This window comes from Electrophorus electricus, chromosome 16 (genome assembly GCF_041902795.1).
Source record: "Electrophorus electricus isolate QZ-2024a chromosome 16, ASM4190279v1, whole genome shotgun sequence".
NCBI lineage: Eukaryota > Metazoa > Chordata > Actinopteri > Gymnotiformes > Gymnotidae > Electrophorus > Electrophorus electricus.
In genome coordinates, this window is record NC_137512.1 from 20047733 (window position 1) to 20073390 (window position 25658).

Consider the following 25658-nt stretch of genomic DNA (forward strand, 5'->3'; position numbering starts at 1 on the left):
ACATTATAATGAGATGATCTCAAAGGTGAAACTTTACTTAGCTAAACATAAGGCTAAGATGTCAATTTACATATACAGGTAATAAATGTGACCACAAATGTGACCACAAAAACTGGTTAATAACATTGTTAATATAGTAGATTAATATAATTTAATATAGGCATTTTATATCAGTCAGTAGAATCTAAACACAAATCATGCACACCATCAACATGCTTTGTCATGTTTTTGGGATTAGAGTAAATCACCAATTTATTAGAAACACCTTGTAAGCTTACAGAGTCTTATAGTCCATTTAACACCTATGATGTGTTAATACTGTTTTAAGAATGGTGTGTCATCCAAATTATATCTAGTTAGCAGTGAGCCTGTGGTCAGAAACTACTGATGAATGGAGTGAGAGAATGATTGACAAACTGTGCATGTCAGTAGACTACAATTATAGATGTTTCTAATAAAGTGGCTGATGGAAGTATGGGACGTCGGTGGTGGTGGTGGTTGTGTTTTAATCTCAAGACTGTATTCTCACCGAGAGCATTAAAAACAATAGTAAAATGTTAGGGCGCACAATCTGACATCACTCCATGCTGAATATCGAATGCGCAACTATATTGGTAATTAAGGTAAAATTCAAATTATATGTGAAGTCAAATGCACTTTAAGATTACTTTCATGATTTTTCAACTCTCTCTTACTATTGTTTATTTGGCGTCTGTGATGCTTGTTTTGCGTTTGTGACGACACAGATGAATTCCGTTCGTAGATGTTTAATTTGTTTAAAGAACTGTCTGCTGACGCCTTTTTCTCCCCGTGGTGAAGTAGGAGGTTGACTTGTAGGTTTGTATTTTGAACCAGCGGTAGCCAAAAACCTTTTCGATTTCTGACGTTTTCGTTAGACCGAAGCGGCCTGGCAAGAAAACATGGGTTGTATTAATAGCAAGATGTGTATCCGAGTTCCACGGAAAAAGGTAGGCATGAAACTTCATCTTTGGGTTTTATTAGAATGTTACAGATTAAATGAAAAGGTCACAGACCTTTCAGCGCGAGGAAGCTGTAAATCAAACATTTGTGAACTGTTCACTGCTTCATCCAAGTTGGTTATCTGGGTTACTTCCTTTCTTATGGGTCTTTAAGTTAGGCTTGCAGTCGGTGTGGAAATTCAGGGTTGTAGTCTGCTTCGATTTGTAAATGTTTTAATTAGGAGCAGCTGCTGGACATGCAGACTACGAATTTTACAGTTTAGCTTTCCACATCAACGGTTTATTATTATTATTATTATAAATAAACGAGCAAATCGGGTAAACATTTGCTTGTTCCGCATTTTATTATTAAAGACCGTTACAATCTGACGACCGCATTCTCATCAGTGGCCGTAAATATCAGCAATTGGACTTTTCTAAGGTTATTGTCTTTCTATTACAACATCATAGTGTTTTTATCTGGATGGGCGGAAATATTTTTTTATGCTTGTAATCCTCCTTGTGCCACGTAAAAACACGAACTGTTTTTAAAATTAAGTGAAAGCTAGGAAATGTTATTATCCCAGATTTAGACTAACCTGCTAGATCTGCTGCACACGATCCTTTGCACAAGTTCTAACGTGACCTACAGACGGACACCATCTAGTTCCTCGGGCCCTGCTAATCTCGAAGCCATGTGTCTATGGTTGACATGGCCAACTGGAAAAGTGTGAATGTTTCCAAAAGCTAAGCAAGACAAGTCTGGGAAACGGAAGATTTATTCAAAACAACTTCAAAACATATAACCACATGTAGGGCACTGAGTAATAAAGTTAAGGGTTCGTTAACGCGAAAGAACATTTGTTGCCTTGCTTCAAAGGGCCAACAAATGTCGAATGGCTTGTGGTTTAATCTGGTTTGGGCAATGAAAAATCCTGCCCGAGTTCTCCATTTATGCTTTGCCATTTAATAAACATTTTAGCAAATTAAATAAAGCTTCTTTTAATGTAATAATGAATGTTGCTAATATAGTCTAAATACTTTACTAAATCTAATGATTTGCTCTGATAACACACCTTGCTTTTTGTTTTTTTGTTTCGTTTTTTACTTTCCCCAGTTGTTTATTGCGGACATTGCCATGAAAGACTTGAGTCAGATGACAGCTATCTTAAGGTTTCTACCTATGCAGTGAACTAGTTTCTTAAAAACTGACTGAAATGTACACCTACTCAATGACATTTTTATAATCCTTAATTTAAAAAAGAAATTTTGTAAAAATGTTTTTAAGAAGTGCTATACTTAATGGAAAATGCAGAAAAAGTCTGCATTTTCCTCACAGAACTGAGTAAAGTTGTTCGAACATGAGACATCTTGCACTATGTGCATTTTCGTCTTTGTTTGTACATCATGTTTGACTTTGGCACAAAAGTTTTAAAACATAAAATCGCCTGCAAACTACCACACTACTGGCCTTGAGATGCCTTAAACAGTCGCAGTTGAACTGCACTTTCCTACCGCATACAGAAGTGCTCCCGTTGAATTTATAAATCTGCATTTTGGTGTTTTTTAAATGGGTGTGGATGAGGAATTTAGAATGATAGTAAATTTGTAGACTTGTCCAATGGCATAATTTTTCATGGTTTGTGTGTTGTCTTACTTACTTTATGATTGCCTTGATGCTGATGAGTTTCCATCTTGTGTTCACTTACAGACTATAGCACATCTTTAGCCAGGTATAATTTCTCAGTTCACCACTGACTTGAACAAGTTTTTATTGCTGCACATGGTCATTGGTGACAACATACCATACTCAGCAAAGGAGTGATATTTGCATGATATTGAATGTTGCTATGAATGAATTGGGAGTTTTTACACACAAGTGTCACAGCACGCTGTGTTGATTGGCATGCCACCTAAATATATCCCAGCCAATACTGGTCAAGTGGTGAGGAATTGAATGGTGAAGAGTAGGCCAACAAGAATGAAGTATAGATTATTACTATACATCTACAAGATGTTATTAATAAAGTGGGTGTCAAGTGTAAATGTTTATACACATGACCACATCCAAAGTTTTGTAAAGTATATGTTAAGTTTGACTTGGAGTTGGTGGTTAACAAAACTTTAAGGTTGGTTCTCTAGACCAAGCTTAAACCTAGTCCAGATCTAAGAGGTTGTTGGGGGTCATTCTCAACTGATTCTATAAGTGCTTCAAATGTAATTTCTGTTTGCCTGTTCATCGTACATTTCTCAAGTAAAAGTGTATCTCAAGATGATGTGACTTTTTTTTTTTTTTTCCATTTTGCATTGAAACAGCCATCTGTTTTACTACAGTATGAGTAGATAAGATGAGTAGCATGCTTAAACTCGCTTACAAATGTGTAGTCACAGTGTCTGTACTGAAATAAGCAATTAAATGGGCGGTTGGTTGGACAGCCAGGTATGGTTCTCAGTGTATTGTGTTACTGCAAGGAATTTGTGATGTCATTGTTATGTTATCTTCAGTGAATGCAACAGTGATATTTAGACCGATTTGGAGTGGTTGAGAGAGAAATCTGTATGCAACAGGTGTAATTATTAGTATGCCTTTATTGATCGTGTCTGAACATTCATAAAAATGGCCTTAGAGATAACTTTCTGAAGTAAGCTTTCCTTTGAGTTTTTATTGCTGTATGTAGTGTCTCCAGTGTTTTAAATTCAAATGTTTTGGACTCCTCAGAAGAAAAGCATCGCAAAACAAGGGACACCTGTTAAGGCGATCAACAGTGCTCATGATGGAAATGGTGAGTAGTTAAATCACATCACTGCACTCAGCATGGTGGTGATGGTTAAATAACTTCACTTTATACAGATAAAGAACTTAAACAAACACAACAGAATGACACCTGTTACTTCTGTCTGTAGCTTATGTCTCAGGTTTGTTTGTTTTTGTTTTCCTTCTGGTGCAGCTCATCCCATCTCCCTAGCACCAGGGATCTCTATTTGATCTATAATTTTTTATCTGATAAAAGATGCATAGCTTGCCCAACTCTTTCACTGTTCGACTGTGTTGCATCTGGCATACGTTTAGTAATGTAGAGACCTGTTCATCCTCATGTGGTTTTGGCTCCATGACTAACAGATGGCTACAGTGAAATGAGAGGCTGAAGAGCAGGTAGTTGATCTATAATGGCTTAAATCACTGTGGTGATCTCCCCAGGAAAACTCCCCAAGGAGGACCAAAGCCCCAGCCTGAAGACACAGCTGGAAAAGTATGAGTGGCAGCTTAAACTCCTGCATACAGTACTGGCAGCCTCAGGGATTCAAGAGCGAGAGCAACTGCTGCAGGAGCATCAGAATGGAGATCTTTGTATGCTGGTCCACAGCATTACTCAGAAGGTAATGTGTTTTGTGCAAAGTTTAAATGCTGTTATTTACTGTATATAAAATGGCCTTTACTGGCATTTAAGATCTGAGAAAGTTATTGCTTGCCAGTTCATTTGAAGACATGTAGCAACAAGCTGAAAGCTATACAGCTTAAAGCGAAACTGGAGAACAAAGGTGAGATTGTCAGTGGTGATTTTGAAGTCATCACCTGTAATAAACAAGCCATACTTTTTTTTTCAGATGTAGTTATTGGGAACAGTGCCTGTTCCATGTGCATTTTTTGTGTATGAAATCAGTGTTAATGCTTCCCCCTTGAGAAGGGCTGGAATTTTTTGCCAACCTCTGGCCAACAATACCAAACCTGTTCAATAAGAAATGCTTTTGTAAATGAAGTTGGATTAATCTAGGCAAACGACTCCACTTGTTTTATATGGGAACGCAAGGTAGTATGTGTATTGACTCTACAATCCCTTGAATGGTAGATTTGTGTACATAAACTTGACATTTATCATATCTGATCATATCAGTATGGGTTTATTGAAGAAGGGAGGCTTATTGTAATGCACATGAAGGAAAATTAAGACATTTAATTGATTGGGATCATACAGCTGGTTCTGGGTGAAGAAAAGAGATGATTGATTGATTGTAAACTGCCCATTCAAGGGCTTTTGAGAGATCATCACAAGACACACTCAGTGTTTACAGTTTAGTGAAGTAAAAATAATCTGTAGTAGTGGGCAGGTTCTTTTGGAGGCTTTTCGCCCATTGCAGTGAGATACGGTCATTTCCTCTCAGTCTGAAACCGCAGCTTCCTTAAGTCAGACCCTAGCTGTGAGACATTTTTGCAATTTTCCCACAGATTCTGAAAAGTTAAGTAGCATCACTGGTGAATCTGCATGCTTTATTGAGGTGTGTGGGTGTGAGCATGCATGCACACTTACTACCATGCACACATTTTTTTCCTCATGAACAGGTTAAGACTGAAACCATTGCTCAGCTGCTTGCTCTTCATGAGGAGCAGATGAGAAACTGTGCAGAGCAACACCAGAAGAAAGCAGAAGAGATGCAGCACTTACACAGTGCTGAGAGGAGTACTTTAGAGGAATTTCACATGGCATCTAAATGTGCTCTGAAGGTACAGTATGTATCCAATAAAGCACTGCTAACGGGCTGTTCAGGTCTGCCTGTTAAGAAGTCTATATGAAAAGCACTTTAGAAATTATGCATCAGTGTGCCACATTGCATATACCAGTAGAATGTTTGAATATGGTCTTGTGGTGTGAACTTTGTCTGAACCCTTGACAGGAGCAGATTGACATGCTCACAGCAGATCTGAAGATGTTCACGGAGATAAAACAGCGTGTGAAGGAGTCAACACTAAACAGAGATCTGCAGAGAAACATTCAGGTGTAGAAGAGAATGACCGTCATAGGAAAAGTTTATTTTTTTCAAAATAGTAGTATTATGCATTATCTTAATCTGTAGGCAAGCCAGCATTTTCAGTGACGCTGAGTTACGTTAGAATAAACGTAAACTAAAATCAAAATGTAGGCAAATGATGATATAAATACAAGACAAATAAATAAAAAGAATAAAACATTAAGTAAAATAATTACAATGAGATGCAACCAGGCTTATATTTAAAATCTTCTAATGTAAATAACAGTTCAATAACAGCAATTTTCCCCATCTCTTTTAGACGCATGGCAGCCCTGGTGCATTCTGGGAACAGGAGCAAGAGAGTCTGCTCTTCGTCATCGAGATGAAGAAAGAACGTTTACAGAAGCAGGGAGACAAGCTGCGGCAGATGGAGGCACTGGTATAAACTCCCACTCACCATTTTTGGTCAGGATGGAAACAGCTGACCTCTTGCTCTTGCACTTTCAGGGTGGACTTAACATGGTTCACCAAAATCCACAGTTTCAGTATGTCTTTTTTTTTTTTTTTTTAATGGCTAGTATAGAACCTCACTATGCTGAACTTTTATGGCCATTTAGGCATATAAATATATTATAGTATTTACAGATTTCCAAGTTCATTTAGGTGGATGCTTTATGTAGAATTTGACCTCAATTTTTAAATACATTCATACTTAAATTGCTCGTTTCTGATCTTTTAAATTTTTCTCATGTGTATAAACAGTTTTAGGTGTCCAGACATTTTGTTCAAGTCATGCACAGGAGATTGTTGGCTTTCACTATTCTGTTTATTAAATTGTCAGTGATTTTACTTCCATGCTTTCTTTTCAGATCGAAAAAAACTTTGCTCTGGAGGCCCAGGTCAAGCAAGTTCTATGTCAGAACGAGGACCTCAGAGTTCAGATAGACAACTATCAAGCACTCGTACGGTATGCCTTCTTAAGTTGTAGTCTGAATTTCCTATCAGCCAAGCATTAAAAGGATGGGTTGTGTTTCAATACTTAGGCATATTAAAATGGCTGTTTCCTATCATTTATAATGATAAACACAAACCTTGCCAATATTTTCAAGGTACTCCTGTATATTCTCCCTTTATTGTTCTAGGCAGATAATATGCCCTTGGAAGTTTGCAAACATCATTTTTTTAGGTTTCGTTGACCTTATTTTGACACCCCACCCTGAGGTTGTTTAGATAGGCGGTAATGTACTGACTTGCTATCAGTTTTATTACACTAGCAATTCGAAGTCTAAGATGGCAGTTCATAAATTGTCAGAATGTACTAGAGTAGAGGTACTCAAATATAGACCTCAAATCCAGTCCTGAGCTTTGTAGTCTCCTGAGATTGATGAAATGATTAATGCAACTGATTGGACACATTATCACAGATGATCCCTAGATAAAGTGAGGGTGGACAATCTGTAGGAGGTGGTGGACTGTGATTCGAATGCCTCTGTACAGTTGCTATGTATGTAATTGCCATTTTATAAAGTCTGGGTGGGGAAAAATGCTCCTTTAAGGTAATGAAGGAAATCATTATGATCAAAGCTCTTTAGTTTGAGGTATGTAGCTAAAGACGTCTGTTCTAAGAGGTAGGCAAGTCACTGGGTTAAGTAACAGTTTAAATTGCTAATTTTCAAAATATGGCCTGATCTGTTTAGTCTTTGATATACAATGGTGCTCATTATTCCTGTAGAATAAAAATGTATACAACTACATTCCTTGGGGCAAAGCATGTAGCGGAATATTTGTTGTGTGCATATATAGCTCCATCTTGTGGTCACATGTTATTAATGTGAAAGACATGGTAAAAGAAGACTGTGTGAACCTGAAGAATGATGCACACCTGTCTAGGCCCACTGTCATCTCTACCTTTTACAAATTGGACTTTTCCCCCCTATGGTTTCAGGCAATTATCCAAGGAGCAGAGTGAGCTGCAGGAGGCCTTCAAGAAGCAGTCTTTGCAGGGCCAGAAGATGACTCGGGAGAAAGAGGAGCTCCTCTTTAAGCTCTCCATGATGAAGACTCCTGTTGCAGCAGGAGTAAACAAGGAGTAGACAAGATGTCTACTCTGGCAGCCATGGTCCCTGCAGAAGTGTCTCCCAGCTGACCCACACTCATCCCTACTACCTCATAGACTTTACCAGCCCATGCCTGCTGAGACCTCCAGGGTTTACACCTCAGTGGCTCTGTTTCACTCTGCTGTTGGCTTCCAAGTCGCCAATTTTGAAATCATTTTTTGTATTTTAAATTGTTTTATGTCATTTTAGTTGTAATGTTCCATTTTGGAATAACGTTGGACTTGGCATTTATAACAGATGTGTTCATTAAATCTGTTACTGTTATAGAGATTTTGGGCCAGTTTATTTGTTGTATTTGGCATAATGTACTGGAATTAGACAGGTAGTAGATTCTTTATTTTTATTTTTATTTTTTTCCTGGCCAAAGAAAATCCTTATTGCCTTATAACCCTGTAGCAGCCAAAAGCACTTTTAAGTGTAGTTTAAAGCAACATCCCCCCCCCCCCCCTTGTTTTCAGATGCACTGGCACTTTTACAGCAGTATTTTCGTGTGTGTATATGTATATGGGACTGTGGGATTCTGTGTCTTGTTGGCACATGCCAAACTAGTATGTCTGCATGCCTCCACCTATGGACATGTGCACATGTTGATTTTGAGCACCTTGAAGTTATGGTAATGGAAATTTAACTAGTGGCTTACTGAAGAAACCTAATGTTCGGGATTTAGGCCAGTATGAACGGCCCCTGGGAGAGAACTTCACCGTAATGGACAACATGAAGAGCAGCCCTGGGTACATGCTGGAGGGCTCCCCTTCTGGATTTATGCTTCCCATTCTGTGTAGACAAGTGCAGTAATGAATTGGACAATGCATTAACATTTTTGTCAAAGTAGCAGTTTGAAAGTTTTTCGCTCTTATTGCCTTCTTTTATGGCCTGTTGCCCTGTTTTTGTATGAGTTCTGTTTTGTACATTTGTTCTAAATAAGTGCCTTTTGAAATTAGCTGTATTAAGACAATTAAGTCTCAATAAACACTACATCCAAAGTGTTTGTAAAATCCATGGAGTATTTGAATGCTGTGACGAGTTGTCTGATGTCTGAGATGGGTTGTTTTTTGTTTTTTTTAAATTAAAGGAGTGACCGAAGAGCACTGACTTGATGCCTGGGTCTTTTGTTAGGTCTACATAAGGTGTCCTGAAACACCTCCAGAGTTTTGCTCACCCCCAATATATTATACCTCAGCTTGATGGATTTAAAAACACAGCCAATTTGTTTTTATGTATACTCCAAATGCAACTTTCTTGTGATTAGTTCTCTTTCAGTTCCAGGAACTTTTTAAAATTAAGATTTAACGATAATGAAGGTCTAATGAATGAACCTGTGCTTAAACTCTGATGATGCAGCACTAGTGTGATGATGACAATTAGACACTAGGGGGCAGAGCAATGATGTAGCTCCTGAAAAGAACTAAGAGTAGAGTTGGTTGTGAAGGTATTTTTTCAGATGATGTTTGCATTCTGGTGTAAAATAAAACTGCATACTAATTGCAATGTATGCTATTTGCATCACAGCATAAATAGCAATGTATGCTTCTGTGTGCTAATTGCACCCCAGCATAAACTGTATACTGTTTATACCTTTGTGTAGTGTAGTGGGGGGCATATCCAAGTGTATGACACATACAGAGTTATTTGAGAATATGTGAATTTTCTGTACTTAGTCACTGCCAAATGCCCTTATTTTTCTTTGAGAACTAAATATGTGTGTGTGTCACTCCTCTGTCCTGGATGTCACTAGTACCCATACCTTTACATTTTTTTTGTAAAATTTTTTTAAGAAGGAGGGAGGCTTCAAATTATAGTGTTGTACAGTGGTCAATGTTATCATCACCAGGGGGCAATATCTACCTTATATTACCCCTTCCTGTCTTTTGTAGAGCTGGTAGCTCTAACCCTAACCCTAGACACTGAATATTATTTTGAAACATTGTAAACTCTTTAGAAATTGAGTTACTATTTTTCTCCCAGAATAGCCAGTTTAAATTATAATAATGCTTTCTTTGTGCACTTTTCTTGGGGTTTTATTTCTTGCTGTCTTTCATATTGACCAGACTGTGCTTTTCTGTTTTGCTCTAGCCTATAAAATGAAATCTGGCATATGTGAGTGGGACACAAACTATGCATGTAATTGTACCTTCTGTAGAACTGCATGTGTATTTAAAGGCAAATTAAGGTAAATGAAGGGGGGTGGGGGGGCATTATTTTACCTATGCAGTCTCTCGCCCTAGAAGTGAGCTGGTGTTGGTTAACTAGTGACCCTTTTAGCCCAGTCAAGTTACTCAAGACTCCACTTTCACTCTGGGCCATACTGAGAAGATGATGAGTGGAAGTCCACTCATGACAAATAAGAGTATAAAAGATGTGATTGACATACTGATGGGTGATGTTTGCCCTGTTGGGCCCCATGGTCTCTTCATACTCCCTGCTCACTTTGCAGGAGGGACACTCTGTCTTTCACTGCATCTGCACCCTTGTGGAACGGCTCAGCAGATGTAAGAGGATCACTGGCTCTATGGCTGTTTGACATGTTGGGACAATACCTGCCCAGCCAGCAGGATAAGTGCAGGTCAGTCCCCTGTAGTGATGTCACAGGGTTCCCAGAGCATTTAGCATCCACCTGGGATGGATCTCTGGGTCCCAAGAGGAAACACTTGAAAGGGATACAAACCCAGAACAACACATATCAGACCTCCAGTCAACACCGCATCCTGTTTCAGCCCCTTTCACAAATAGAGGTGCTGACCTACCTGCACTTAACACCTTGCACCAGTAGTCTTCTAACAGGACATGGTGGATGAATTAAGAAGCTTAGCCTCGCTGAAATCTTTCAAGCAGCTCAAAGGCCTTGCTACTCTTGAATTGAATGTGTTGTCCTTTGTATTAAAAAAAAAATGCATTCATAATATTAAATGTGTGTCACAGTGGTAGCGTAACTGCATTACAAATTTAATAGTCTGTTTATAAACTGCTTTCCCCAGAGTTACTTTTTCCTTCCAAAGGTTGTTAGAACCTTAAACCTTTTAAAAAGTACAATTGTGTTAAAGGGTCTACTTTGTAAAGAACAAATGTAACTGATTAAATCTGGAATTAATACTCCAACAAATAAAGTGATGCTCAGCCTCTTTTTACAGCCACTTCCGATAAAGTGGGTCAGTTTTTTTGAGCATTAAATGAAAACACTGCAATTACAAAGTGGCTTTACACCCTCCTCTATTTATTCTGTACATTGCTTCGACAATTGTTTAGTGCCTGCACTGTTTCAATTAAATATTGACGGTAATTTGATAAATGATTGGTTTATTTAACGTATATTAAAATTATGAGACGCTAAAATCAGTCAAGACCATTGTTTAAAACACCAGCGATAAAAACAACAACAAAAGAGAATACAGCAAATTATCCTTCACTACGCCACGTTAGCTGGCTTGAGGAACTATTCCCAAAATCGGTCTAAAGATAATTAATTATAAATCAGAGCGCGAGAGGCATATTTATACAACTGCATGGCTTACTTTTTTGAAGCAACACGGGCTGATTTATGACCGGGGGATAGGAGCATTAAACTCGTTTTAATTTAGCTGCAGATGTGTCTCTCCAGATGTGCATGTTGCTAGTACACAATAAAATCATGTTCGATATCCAGTATTTCATACGTCATTGAACGTTAGTTGAGTCTAAATGTTTTCCTAATCCTCACACAGGAGAAACATGGAGAAATGTCTTACATCGGACGAGTACATATATCTATTGCTCATTTATATGGCTGTTTATTGCTCGCTTGGCTATTTATTGCTCACTTAATTTATATGGCTGTTTAGTTAATATTTGATAGCTGTTAAACCAACTAGGTAGCTCGCTAACAAGCAAGCTAGTTACGCTCTTTTTCTGAGATGCTTGGCTAGCATAGCTAGCTAACAAACTTCATTATTTCAGCCTTTGCGAAGCTAGCCTGCCAATGCAAGCCCGCTTTCATATATGGACCTTAACGTTTCTCTGCGGCACTATTTAGCTGCTGTCTAAAATGGGTATTCTTTCATACATACTGATACAAGCACTTTAACCTAGTGGCTAGTAGCTAGCTAACTTGTGGAAGCCGAAAGAAGACAAAAGCACCTACTGCGTACCTAACCTTTTTTAGATGTAAAGTATTATGGTGAAATTATTCTGTAACTCAAAAAAAACAGAACAAAACAAAACAAAAAAAACTGAAACTTTCTTATGCTGACTTTCTTACTGAAGGTGATTTTTACTTTGATTGTACACGTTATTTTGGTTATCCTGACATTATTTAATTTCCATGCTTTATTTTTAGATCAGAACAAGTTTGAGATACCTTCTGAGAAAATTCTTTGCATTTATGACACTGGAACTGAGGTTCTAAAAGACATGAATGCAAGAATTACTGCAAGCAAAACTTGACATGATACTTACAATCAGAAACCAAAATGAGTACATATTTAATCTTGTTTTTAATCTTTTGTGTCATCTGTCATGTTTTCCTCATTTAATGGACTCTTCTGTTTCAGCATTTGCCCATTTAGAATCTAGGGCTAGTTCCTGCCTTAAAGCAGAAAGAGGGTGTACATGACATACTCCCTGAATATAGCTCAAAATTACACAACCTAGAGAAGCAGGACAGGTTCTTCTCAACATACCTGCAGCCTACTGGTTCAGTTGATTGCCACAGCTGGAATCAATTACCACTTGTCCAGTTAACTCTAGACAACTCTATGTGACTGTACAGTATGTAACATCAGAAACCTAACATATTATTTTATTTAGTACTACCACATATGTGTGCAACCAGTGTGCACAAGACACATGCAGAAAACATTTAGACAAGTCATAATAATTGTAAGTTATTACAATTATTGTGAGAGTAACTTCACTGTATGGTGTGTTGTACTCTGGATATTCCTTCAGCGCAAGATTTACCTGAAGAGTCTTTTATCAGATACAGTAGATTTTGAGAACAGTGAGCTCTTTTTTCAGGAATCATGAAAAATAGCTGTGCAGCTATTGTCCATATACAATGAAGTGGTGCTGTAGAGTTTTATCAGTTGTGATCTGGAGCAATTTGCAACCAAGGTGAATTCCCAAATTAATTTGAATATACAGTAGTAGAAACTAAGCAGGCAAATGGGGTTTCAAAATCTTCTTTCATGAACCAGTGTTCTGAAAACGTGCATAGGACAATAAGTTACATTACAGGGGACAACTTAGTAATGCATTATATAAAGACTATAAAATGTTAAAAGATGTTTATAAAGTACAATAATTTAATAGCATAACAACAATAATAACATCATAACATTACCATAATATCAAATCATAATACCAAATGAGACATAAAATTGGTGAAGTTACATAAACTTTTATTTAACACTGTTTTTTTCTGCATTGTCTACATAAGTAGGTCTTCACTCTGTTTGCTGTGCACATATCTTAATTTTAAACAATGTATCAACTAAATAAATGTCCACAGGTAATTTAAAAAAAAAACAATACCGATGACGAAAAATATAAATCAGATAAGGGATTATCTCAATATCAACTAATACCAAACACTCATATCACTAATATCAAAGACCACTAATATCACAAAGACTCATTGAAATTGAAATACAATGCATCAAAGTAGGCCTACAGCTATTAAAGCTACACAGTGTACACAGATTGCTTTGTTAAAATTGAAGTTACATTACTGAGTCCAGAGCAAAAATATCTGACAAAATGTAGTGTCCTTCTTCTGCTGCGAGTCACCATGTAAAGCATGAAATATTCATTTAAATCTACAGGAGCTGTCAAGTCAGATTTGGCGATAGTTTATCGAAACACGTGACATGTCTTTAAGTATTTTATTTATATGCACAGGCTCAAAAAGACGGTTAGGCTCGATGGCTACGTTACGTTAGTGGTGTGGCGCGCAGTGCCCAGCTAGCCCGCGAATGGAAGGAGAGAGATATTGAATATAGAGACTGGATTGACATACCCAGTCATCTTCGTTAGCCGTGGTCAAATCAAAGAAACCTAAAACTGAAGAAAGCCGGTAAGCTAAAAAGGAGAGCTTTTTTGCTAAACAGGTAAATTGTGTCATTGGTTTGCTAGCTACTGCGAATGGATAGCCAGATTATTATTGTTGTGGAAATAATGTAGTGTAACGTAGCCATTGTAGTGTAATGCAATATACCATTGTAACTGTGAAGTTATTGTAGCTGCATAGCTGTGTTAGCTAGCTAATTTACTAATATTAGATTATTACTTTGATAAAGTTTTTTTTTTTTTTTTTTTTTTTGCTTCAGAGTTCGTCCTTTGCTGTTTTAAAAACAGGCTGGCCATTATACTCAGATCCCTCAGATCATTTCCAGTCATACCATCTGTATGTCATTGTGTAAACACTGTTATACATAATATGCATTCTTGTCACAAAAAAGTGGCTACATTTTCTTCTCATTGTCAAATGTATGACTTCAGACTAAATTAAACAGAGAATAAGCAGGCAATCAAGCATACACTGATGAAACAGGAGAGAAGAACACAGTGAAACTATAGAAAAGGTTTACAAATTAAATGAAAAAAAACCACACACACAACTTTATTCTCATATCTCTCAAATACAAATCCAACATATTGATAAGGATATGATTACAACAGTAGGTAATGCTCAACATTTCCTCAGAGGATATTTCCAACACAAAGATCATCTGATCAAGTTTTTTTTAATACTCCTTCAACATGAAAGCACTTGCAATTATAAATTATATATCCGCTTGAGGAAATGAAATGCAAGCCACATTACAAAATATTCTTCCTCATGTTTCATGCAATTGCATATCTGCACCAGAGAGGTCCCCAATTGCCCAAACTTACATAGTGCTGCTTTAATCATGCCAGCTAAGCTGCATATCCTGTGGGCGTAAGGTGAATAAATAAACTGTGTTAAATAGCGAAGTCTGGTGAATTAGGGCAACAAACACTCCACACACCTGACTCTGTAGTCGATCAAGTACGTTTGTTTTGGAAGTAGAAGGGGATATATGAGACACCTCGCTCTCAGGTGGAGGGAAGGAGTGCAGGGTTTTGTGTATACACCTAAATATCACTCAGTTCCTTAGTGCATCATTATCCATGTGAATGTAACAAGCTACATTAAGCCTGTTTCTCCTTCATACCATAATTTGCACCCTGTTCTGTAATGGAAGCCATATTCATTAACAGCGCTAGAAATAATGTGTTTTCATTACATCTGCTCTGATCCCAGTTGAGTTATGTGTGAAATACTCATGTTTTTTTTCCCAAAACTTCAATTATTTTATTACTGCAGAAATAACTCCTGATTGTCAAGAATTGAAGCAAAAATTCATATTAGTGGAAAATCAACCTATTTCTATGTGCTATTTGGGGCTTCTGAGGTGTTCTATGTCACTTAGGCTTAGAACAAAAAAGGTGAAAATTGCACCCTAGGGAAAGCAGCTTTGATTAAAAGGTGTGGTTACTCACCACCCCCTTTTTACACGTTATGTTCAGCTTTACTTCCTGAGCTCATGGTCTGGTGGATTTTTGTCTTGAATCAAGAGCTTTGTGTTTTGATCCTCAAATGGTTTGGATAGCACTGGTAGTCAGTGTACTTCACAGATGGAGCAAAGTAGGGCACTAATGATCATGTCACATTTAAATTCTTTCAGCTATATCTTAATCAGAGTCCTACTTGGAAGCTACAGCCCAGTTAAGCTCCATTCAGTCTAAATGGTTAACGAGACTCACTCGTGGTACTAAAATTAGCTTATGCTCAGTTTGTTTGTGCATGTTTGTTTGTTTCTACTATTATTGTTTATTACCTGGATATGGACTAAATTAAAGGTGGAAATTTCCTATTAAACTTACAACAGCCCATGTAAGCCAGCAAGAAAACAGCAAGTAATTACATAGGCAGCATTCAGCACAGGCCTACAGATGGCCTGCCTCACACATACACCAGCTCTAGCCCATATACAAGCCAGCTGGATGCTTAATCAGTATTTGCTTATATTGTGAATACTGAAAGACTATAAGACTGAAAAGTGTAACAACGTCTCACCCGCTTTTTACTGTATAGCTTTCTACTGTAGTCATATTTCTCAGGATCTTGTGCCATTTTCATAAACTGCCATAAAAAACCACAAGAGGTCTCTGCTACAGTTAAGCATATGCTACCCATAGTTGGATTCATTCCTGCGGTTTCTTTTAATCAGATAACACTCTAAACTTGTGTATAAAGCCATCCTGTCAAATTTGTCAGGAGTAATAGCAACACACAAAAACTCTTCATCAATAAATCAAGAGGAATGAAGAGTTATTCCACTCTTGCAAACAGGATCAGCCAATAACAAGCTTAATCTCCAGTAGGGCACTCTGTGCCACAGAAACTCTTGATAATGAAGACGCTGCAGCGGAAGAATTTCTTTTGCCTTCCTGTTAAGGTGTCAACTTATCTATCGTTTTCCTGTCACTGAGAAATGACAATAAACTGCATAAATATGGCTGTGATAGACTGGCAGGATGCATTAGGGTAGTGAATTAGTCATTTTGCTCCATTTGATGTATGTGCTGTAAGCTCCCTTCACACTCCTCCATATGCCTCATGTCTTCGGTTGCCTGCAGGATATAGTGAGCTATGACATTTTTTGCATAGCTTCCGTACAGGTGAAAACATGTAGAAGAAAGATTAGTTAATGATACGCCCCCTGGAGCCATATGTCCCCAACAATATATACATTCACATTTAAAGTCTCCCACAAACTCTTTGGTGAGCCTGCTTTCAGAACTACTAGCTCATACATTGAATTTTCTTTTAAGTTGTTTTTGTTTACATTTGTATGATGTTTTAACCTTCTCTACACTAACAAAGTAGTTTGTATTTCTGCAGTATTAAAAGCCTGCTGTGCAAGTCTCCAGGGTTAGAGGACACTGATGTATCTTAAAAATCTCCTCCCTAGTGAATCTGTGTCTACTATGCAGATATCCTCTATAGGCAAACTAATTACATGGATCCGGAACTCTGTGTGGCTTATAAAATTGTCACTAGGGATCTTCTGCCCAAGCTTTATATGGAGTTGCCAGTGAACTCAGTGGCTTGCAGAGTTTACTGTGAGAAAGCATGGCAGGAATGGTAATGCTAACTGCAGAACTGCTGTAGGCTTCCACCAGTGAACATAACCCAAAATAAAAAATGTTGTGTAATGACAACATTGAACAGTCTCACTGTTACCATGGCATATCACCATCTGTAGGTATGTATGTCTGTCTGTGTCTGTCAGTTGTCATAATCCCAGACGCTACTGGAGACTCAGCAGGCAGGGACTGGGCATGGAAGTCCCTGTGGCTGCAAGAGTGGAACGTGGCACGGTCCTGTGAGAAATGATCGTTGATGGAGGAGTGAGGCAGCACTCCCACTGTACTATGCCAAAGTTTAGCTTTCAACCTCTCTCTCTCTCTCTCTCTCCCATTTGCCATTCTCATTCAGTTTGTCAGCTCACGTCACCTCTCTGAAATGAAGCAAATTAGAAGTCAGCCATCGATAACAATCAGTGTTCTTTTTTTCCTTGAAAGAAATTTAGCCAAAGCTTCCAATCAAAATCCTTCAAACTGTTAGCACTTTCTCTTACTCATGTTCCAGCACAGCTCAGAGATTTAGTCACTACTACAGAATTAGTTGCCAAATGTGTGTTTGCACTTCTGGACAAATATGTTAAACCATACAATTTAGGACTTATTTGCTTATTATTTTATGGAAAATTTGTTCTTCCCATTTATTGTTAAAGTGAACAATATTGATTTTTTTGCACTTTGTTTGTGCAATTGTCAAAAATTATGTATCAAACAGGACATATCACCAAAAACAAACAACACGTCTATATCAGAAGAGGAAAACAAACAGAGAGGTGCACAAGGGTGTTTAAGGCCTAATTGTGCTCACCGGGGAACCGTTTGGGCTAGTTAAAGCATCTATTTAAGGGCCCCTCACCTTCAGGGAGTGCACTGGAAACATACGCCACCACAGGAAGACCCCAGGGGCTGGGGAGCCTGGCCCCTCCCCTCCCTCTAGCTCCTCTCTTTTAAACAAAGGAAGAGGCACCCTGCCTTGACACCTGTCATCACATTAGGTGTCAAATAAACGCTTTCAACCCAAACCTGCAGGTAAGCAACCCGAAAGCCCTCACCTGACAGCTCTGCTATCTGTCCCTGACCCATGATGTGGCTTGGCAACTTGTGACTCCCTTAAAATTCTGGGTGACTGTTGCAGTCAGACTCATTAGGGGATCATTTGGACAAATCATGTCTACTGAGGATTTTCACTGTTGATCTGTTGCTTTGCTTTAATTTGCTCTCTGCTGTGCAAGCTTTTGACCTGCATAGTTTTGCCTCAAAACCAGTTATGGAACAACCCTCATTACCTCGTAACTTGTGTTTTATTATTGCAAGGGCCCAGCAGTGCTGCTTCCAGCTGTCAGGATAGCTATGGCATGACAGTAAATCTTCTTTTTAAGGGTACTTAGGTGGTAGTTTATCACTTAGAATTCCACAGGTGTCTTTGTAAAGTGGTCTGGATCAGATAAGGCTGCTCTGATGCTCCTCCAGCCCAGCTTCAGGTACACATGGCACATGTAGATCCTACAGGAAGGACCTGTGTTGTGAAAAAAAATGGATTTAATACACTTTTAACCATAAAGAAAAATCCTGTAAGGACAGTTGGCAACTACAGTATTTGTTAGTTATAAAGATAGTGCCAGAAAACTACTTGGCATGTACAACCCACTGAAACTGAGCAGCAGGTCCTCATCGCTCCTCCAGTGTGATGACAGGTCTCTTGAAGACTAGTATGCGGATGAATACAACAAATGTGCTCAAGTGGAAATAATTAGCCAAGAGTGATTCCAAAATGGACTAAATGTGTCATCTTAGTCATTCATTCGAGGTTGTTTAGTGCATAGCTAAAATACCATTTGAAACTTCCCCGTCATGATCACTGGCATTTCCATAATGACTTCCAACATTGTAATTGAGCAAATACTCAACCAGGTTTCAGTTAGAAACAGGTGTTTGAACTAGTGATGTCGCAACATTCCTGTTATGTGTGTTGCTATTATTGTGTGTCGCTATAATGGGAGGAGCAGGGCTGGGCTTACTGATGTCTAGGCTGACAGGTTGTACCATACACTTGCCAGTTTATATGTCTGCACCAGGATGTCTTTTACATCACTTCCTTGGTTTGCGAATGACGCAATGTTGATAATAACATGCTATTTGTTAGTGAGTTCTCTGAAAAAGACAAATACAAACATGCCATGTGACAAAGAGCTAAAATAGTTCAGTATTTGATGGTAGTTGTATTTTTGATGGTATGCCTCCAAAGTAAAGAAGGATGTTGCTGAATCACTCACTGAGTGAATATTTCTGACTATGTTAAATTTTAGCCAAAGAATGAAGCAACCTTTTAACACAGAATACAGTACAATGTATAATGGCATACAAAACGTATTAGGCCAATAGTGATTTGAAACAGTATTTTACAGTGTTTTAGTGGCATTATGTGTGCCGTTGTCTTAGACATGTCTTTTTGATCAAGAAATTTATTTTATAAATGTTGCACAGCCTTTGTAAATCCCCTAACTGTTGGCCTGGCAGATATTTGAAAGATGGTATTTCTTTACGTTGGACAGAGGGTGACTGGATCAAGTGTCTGTTATTGTGTGTAAACCTCTAAAAAAAAAAGTCAGATGACTGTTGCAGAAAGGCTGCCATGAGTTCTGGGAAATGTGAAATATCTGTGTGCCGGGGGGCACTGAGTTACTGGGAGACGGGTGTAAATACATTTGTACTGTGAATGCCTCAGGTGCCACTCTGAATAATTGAACTTTGTCCAGACTTGTATTATTTACCTTCACATCATTAGTGAGCAGACAATTTACTGAGTAGTGTTTAAATTAAAAACTTTTCAGTGTCAGGTGATTTGGCATCTGTCAGATTAATGTCACCTGAAACACTGTTGTCTTACTGATGGCCTAATTGGTTTTGCCCCCAGACGGCTCAGTTTACTTCTTGTCTTAGTAAAAATAATAATGTGACAAAGAAAAGCTTGACAAGGTCATATTTTAAGAAAAATGGGACTCTAAAAACAACAGTTTTAGAAACATCTGTATTTTTTTCAGTATTTATCAGTCAAATTATTATATAACATAGCACATAATCTGACACATGTCATATTTCTGATGGCATCATAAGGTCAAAGAGTTAGAAAGAATGGAATGGCTTTACTGAATTATTAGATGTGATTTCATCAGTCACACTTGCCTTTAGGGACAACAAGTTCTGTGCAGCATTAATGGGATGAACAGGTTTAGGCTGTCATCTGTAAACGGCCTAATTCTCTGTCGAAAAGTAATATCCCTAATGTTAGTATGTGTCATAATATCATAATGCATAATACAACTCATTTGACTGTAAAACAAAGAACACACATACTTCTATATTTAGGCCATGTGGCAAGTGTGTATTCTAGTGTTTTTGTTTATTTTTTTGCCAACAGCAAGTACAGTGCACAAGATGTTTAAGCATAAATGCATACACCCAGTTATCCGTCAGAGATGTTGAGAGCCTTGCTTGACCTCAGTAACAGACAGAAAACCCTGGTGAGAGAGGACTCCTAATAAAGCCCTAATTTGTGGCTGTGGCACTGGCCAGCCTGTACACAGCGAGCACATTTAGAGCAGGAGAAGGAACTCATCCCAACCAGTCCTGAACAAACACAGTGGGGATTAACGCATCAAGCATGTGAAAACTGACACTGACATAAATGAAAGCAGCTCTGTCATCTCCCTCTACAAACATGAGGAAGGTTCAGTGAAGCCATGTTATTTCCACTGTGCCCATTGCTGGGGAACATGCACAAGAGGTGCTATCCACAAGTTGCAGGGCTGGTGGAAGGACTGGGTTTCTCCCAGCTTTACGGTGAGCAGAAAGCATGGGGAAAGAGACAGTGGGAGAAAAAGAGGAAGAAGGGGAGAGAGAGAGAGAGAGAGAGAGAGAGAGAGAGAGAGAGAGAGAGAGAGAGAGAGAGAGAGAAATAGATGGAAAGAGGCATATGAATATTGTCAAGTTCCCCACAGGGGAGCGGCGGTGAGCTGAGGCAAAGCCTTCGGCCGTTGGAGGTGAGAAATGTTAATCCCGAATTAAACGATCTGGCACTTTACAAAATACGAGACAATTACACGGATAATTATACCAAGCCTTCACACAGTGCCCGTGGGTCACAATTAGCATAATACAGGCTTCACACAAGGATCACTCGAGCGTCTCCAGGTGTGCCTGTTACAGTGCACAACAGACCTGCTGGGGAGGTGCAAGGGTTGAGTGCGTGTATGTGTGTGCGCATGTACATGTGTGTCTCTGTGAGCACGTGTCTGTCTGAGTGGTAAGAAGAACCACTGTATGCAATCAAATCAGCGACTTTATAAATACTGATATATCACTTTTAAGTAGTAATTTGTATTTATTTACTAACTATGATATAATACATGTATTATTTAGTGGTTGAAGTAAAAATTATGAAAATATCTTCTCTCCAAAAAATGTTCTGGGTGAGTAGCAGTTTAACATGACTTAGTTCAAGAAAAATCTGGGTGTGCCTTAGGGAGATGTTTACTGCATTTGTAATGACGCAAAAACATTTGATATTTTGTAAAAACAGGTCTAGTCTAATAAAGCACAAAACTTATTGTGATAGCCAGTACAAAGTTTGTGTACTGCACACATAATTACTACACACGTCAACTCATTTGATCCTTTATAAATGCCTCAGTGCTCCTCCACAAGTGACAGTGAGCCCCTGAAAGGTGCTTGATTGTCTGATTATACTAATGGAGATCATAAAGGCAGATCTTTAGACATGTCATCTGCCCAACTGTATCTTACAAGTGCCTCATGACTACCATCTGCACAACCAGCTTGCCTTTTCTCATCAGGCAGCTATAATCTGTGAGATTGTCCAAAGCCAAACCTGTCTTCATGTTGTATTTTTTTGAAGAGGCACTACATGTCAAGGGATTCTATTTATTCATTTATTGATTATTTTTTTAAACCACAAATGGGCAGATCTGTGTTAAGTGTCACAATTAGATTCCAGTTGCACCTGAATACAATTAATGCAGAATTTGTTTTTTACGTTGTCAAAAGGCTTATATGAGCCTTACCTGATGTCATATGCATGGATAGATGATGTTCTTCTTGTTTGCTTATAATATTATTTATAGGATTACATGGAATGAAATCCTACTCCTTTAAATTGCACTCACATTCAGTCAAACAATGTCTTAAAGCCCCAACCTGGAACCACTGCAGCAGTGTATGGTACTCCAACAACAAAGGTTTTGCAACACCCCCACCCCTCCTGCAAGACCGCACCTACTTTAAGTTCCCATAGCTTACATGGGCTGTTGTACTTTGATGTCATTTGCCCCCTCTATGCATTACTGGCTTCCCTCCAGTTCCTGAAGGGTGCCCTCAGAAACCTAACCAGGACTTCCTTTGCTCAAGGCCCAAGCATCAGGACCCCCTGCCATCACCAGAGCTTCAACACAGGGGGTGTAAGACCAACAAACAACTCTCCCAACAAGTCAGATTTGAGTAAATAGACAGAGGAATCTGCCTGAAGTCAAGCCATAGGAATAACTGGTCAGACAAATGCCTAACAGACGATGCTTTGACAAAACAATCAGTGATTTCTGTTCATAAATTGGTTCTATTCTCGACGCTCAGCAACATCATTTATTTTCACTATATTCTTGCCTCATTAGTTATAACTGCACCAAAGGTAAGTGAACACTCTAGAAAGGTCATAGAAAATGGCAGGAGCAAAAGCCACCATTTTAAACATTTTATGGCCAACGAGCATTTTTTTAGCTGGTGGGGGGGTTATCAAACAATAGCAGCTAGCGTTTGTCTTACCAACCTGCTGGACGCATGGCGGGTCTCCATGTCGTAATTTATGCAGGACCGAGTGTCGATCCATCGTGGCTCAAGCTTTACACTGCCTGCTCTCGTCCTGGCACTCAGTCCTCCTCTCTTGTTCTCCCAAACAACTGTGACTGTTTTAATTCTGCTCGCTGATTAGCCCGAATCAATTAAAACCACCACGCTGGGCTCGACAGCAGCACAGCATGGGGCACTTAGAAACACATTCATCAGACCCTGCCTCTTAATCACGCTTTAATTACACCACGGCTCTAGAGGGACAGAGGACTGCAGTAGTGCTGCGCTCTTGTTCCCCGCTACATAGAGAACAGGAAAAGTCGAGGGAGGTGACCGGCAAGCAGGAACTAGGAGATTTTTACTTAAGACCCACTTTACCTCACTTAGGCAAAAATAGGCTTAATTTTCTGGTGTTAATTTAAGGAGTTTGATTTTCCATTTTGCATTATTTTTCTAATTGTGTGCTATTAGTTACTAGAAATTGTGATTTCCAAAAAGTTATGCTTGAAAATTGAGAAACAACTTTGGGTTCACTTATTAACATGGTGGTTGCTAAATACACTTGGTCATTTGAGACAAGCTGTAATACAGCAGTCCTGTTCTCTCCTTCCTGCCTCATATTTGAGGATAGAGACATGCCATAGAATGATATCACTAATCTAGCCCAATCCAATTTCAAAGCAGGGGAGGATAACATTATTTTGGGGGGAAATAAATAATGATGCAGTCCGTCAATTAAAGCTGCTTTTACCCACTAATCCTGTGCTCACTGTGGAACATCTCTAGAATAATGGAGGGAAAAGCGAATCACTTTAATGCCATCTAATGACGTTACCCCCCGAATAGCCCCATACTGCTGGGAACAAGCTAATCCAGGCCCAGTCCTTTTCGAGGGGCCGTTTTCAAACTAGCCGCCACTCCTCCCACTCCTAAAGCCCTCATGGAGAGGGAGCACAATAGACACCTGCAGGCGTCCCGGGCAGCCCAGGTTCTCAAAACAACTGCCTCATTATAAGCCTCAGTGCCAGTGCTCATGGCATTAGCTGCATTAATTAGTCCAGCACATGCTGATGACTTCCTTTTCAGTCTCTGTATGCATTCCTGTGCAAATACAGTTTTTTTTTTCACCTGACCATCACAGTTAGGAAATACAGTAGCCTGCATAGTCAAAACAGTTTATAAACTGTGATACAGTTACATTAAGCTTAATGGTGGATAGATATATCTGATATAACAAGTCCCAGTCAAAGTAACACAACTTGCATATAAGAATGATTTGCAAATATAAAATATATTAAAATAGATTATATAAAAGATCAGGGTGTAATTTGGCTGTTTTGTTTTAGTTATTTAAAGGAGCATTATAGCAATTAAAGGAACATTATTTTGTGTTGATGTAGACTCGATTAAATGAACAGGACAAATTTTAGCAAACCAGGTTATCCTACGTACTACAGACATGGACCTCCATTGCAGAAGAGCTTTTAAAAAAAGAGGAAAACTTTTATTAACTTTTCCTCTCTTCTCTAAGCTTGTCTTCCCCAAGGCTTCAGATTCAAGACAGGTGGAGGATTAAAGAAGCAAAATTTTTTTTTTTAAATGGAACTTTTGCTTCAAAGTTGAAACAGATTGGAAGTTAATTGGTCACAGGAATTATGCCTAAGAAAATATTTACTTTATGTCATATGTTGGCAGTTCACTTTGTGTGACATTTAGTGTGAGATCCACTCTTTTCCAAGCACTTGTAACAGATTCACACACAAACAACGTCCAACGATTACAAGGCCTGCATCTCTCTTCTTTGGGGAGTTGGATGAACACTCGCCACTGACTTGTCTGGGGAGACACACTTATTTCAGAGTGTCGGCGGAAGAGGTAAGACATCTCAGCATGCCAAGAAAAGCCCTCGCAAGGGAAGAGTGGAAGACAGATGGCCCTTCCATTTAAAAACAGTGTTTGGTGTGCTTCGAGAGACTCTGGAGATAGTTTTCAGTAAGCTAAGAGTCAGGAGAAGCAGATGCCTGTGCATATGGTTTTCTTCAAATTATCCTCTTCATCAGTGGGTTGAAAGCCTTAAAAGTTTTTTCTCTTCCCTCTCTCTTTTCTAGCCTTCGTCCCTGCCTCCTACCAGACTCCCAGCCTGTGATATTAGGCTAAGGGGTCAGGTATCTTTGATTTGGAGAGCCAGATAATGTGCAGGAGAGCTGGTGCTTACACGAACGGCCGTATCAAAAACAGGCAGACCATTAATAAAGCAATTAGTGAGGGGGAAGTGGGCGTCTCTCATCCCAGCCGAACACTCATTAGGGGCCAGTCTGTGACAGATTTCACAAAGCAACCTTTTGTAGTCTTGGCTTACTGAGACCCAGTCCCTGCTATTCAGCCTCTCAAGTTCTGCAGCTCTCGAGAAGGGCACAAAAAGTCTTGCCGAGTTTTTTGAAAAAAAAAAAAGTTTTATTGCATAATAGACTTCTAAAACTCTAAATCTATAAATGAAGTATGTGAAATGGAAAAAAATCTGGAATCTGGATAGTGTTCAGTTTACAGAAGAATTACTTTTCAAACATTGTGGGAAGAGCAGGTGAAAGTTAATTATGTTGTTGTCTGTTGCGTCTTGTTTTCTGTTTATGATTAGGAAGAGGGAAAGGAAAATACATGCACACACACTTGCACGCATACACACAAAATAGAGTCAGTCATCAGGCCAAATATTATCATTTGCACTCAACACAGTGGCTCAGGACGTCAGCGATGATGGATGTGTGGAGGGTATAAATACCTTCCTCTCCCTGGCAGAGGTGCCAAGCCCTAAGGCAGTAGGGGGCGTGGAGTT

General features: G+C 38.9%; 1 protein-coding gene across 1 annotated transcript; it reads left to right on the forward strand.

Moving 5' to 3' along the window:
• The first annotated feature begins 670 nt into the window (after positions 1-670).
• ccdc69 (coiled-coil domain containing 69) lies at positions 671-8904 on the forward strand. The gene is given in 9 exon segments (XM_027003627.3): positions 671-968; positions 3679-3742; positions 4159-4337; positions 5299-5460; positions 5631-5732; positions 6025-6144; positions 6575-6672; positions 7651-7748; positions 7751-8904. Coding segments are annotated over 9 exon segments (972 nt in total). The 5' UTR covers positions 671-920; the 3' UTR covers positions 7852-8904.
• The last annotated feature ends 16754 nt before the right edge of the window (positions 8905-25658 follow it).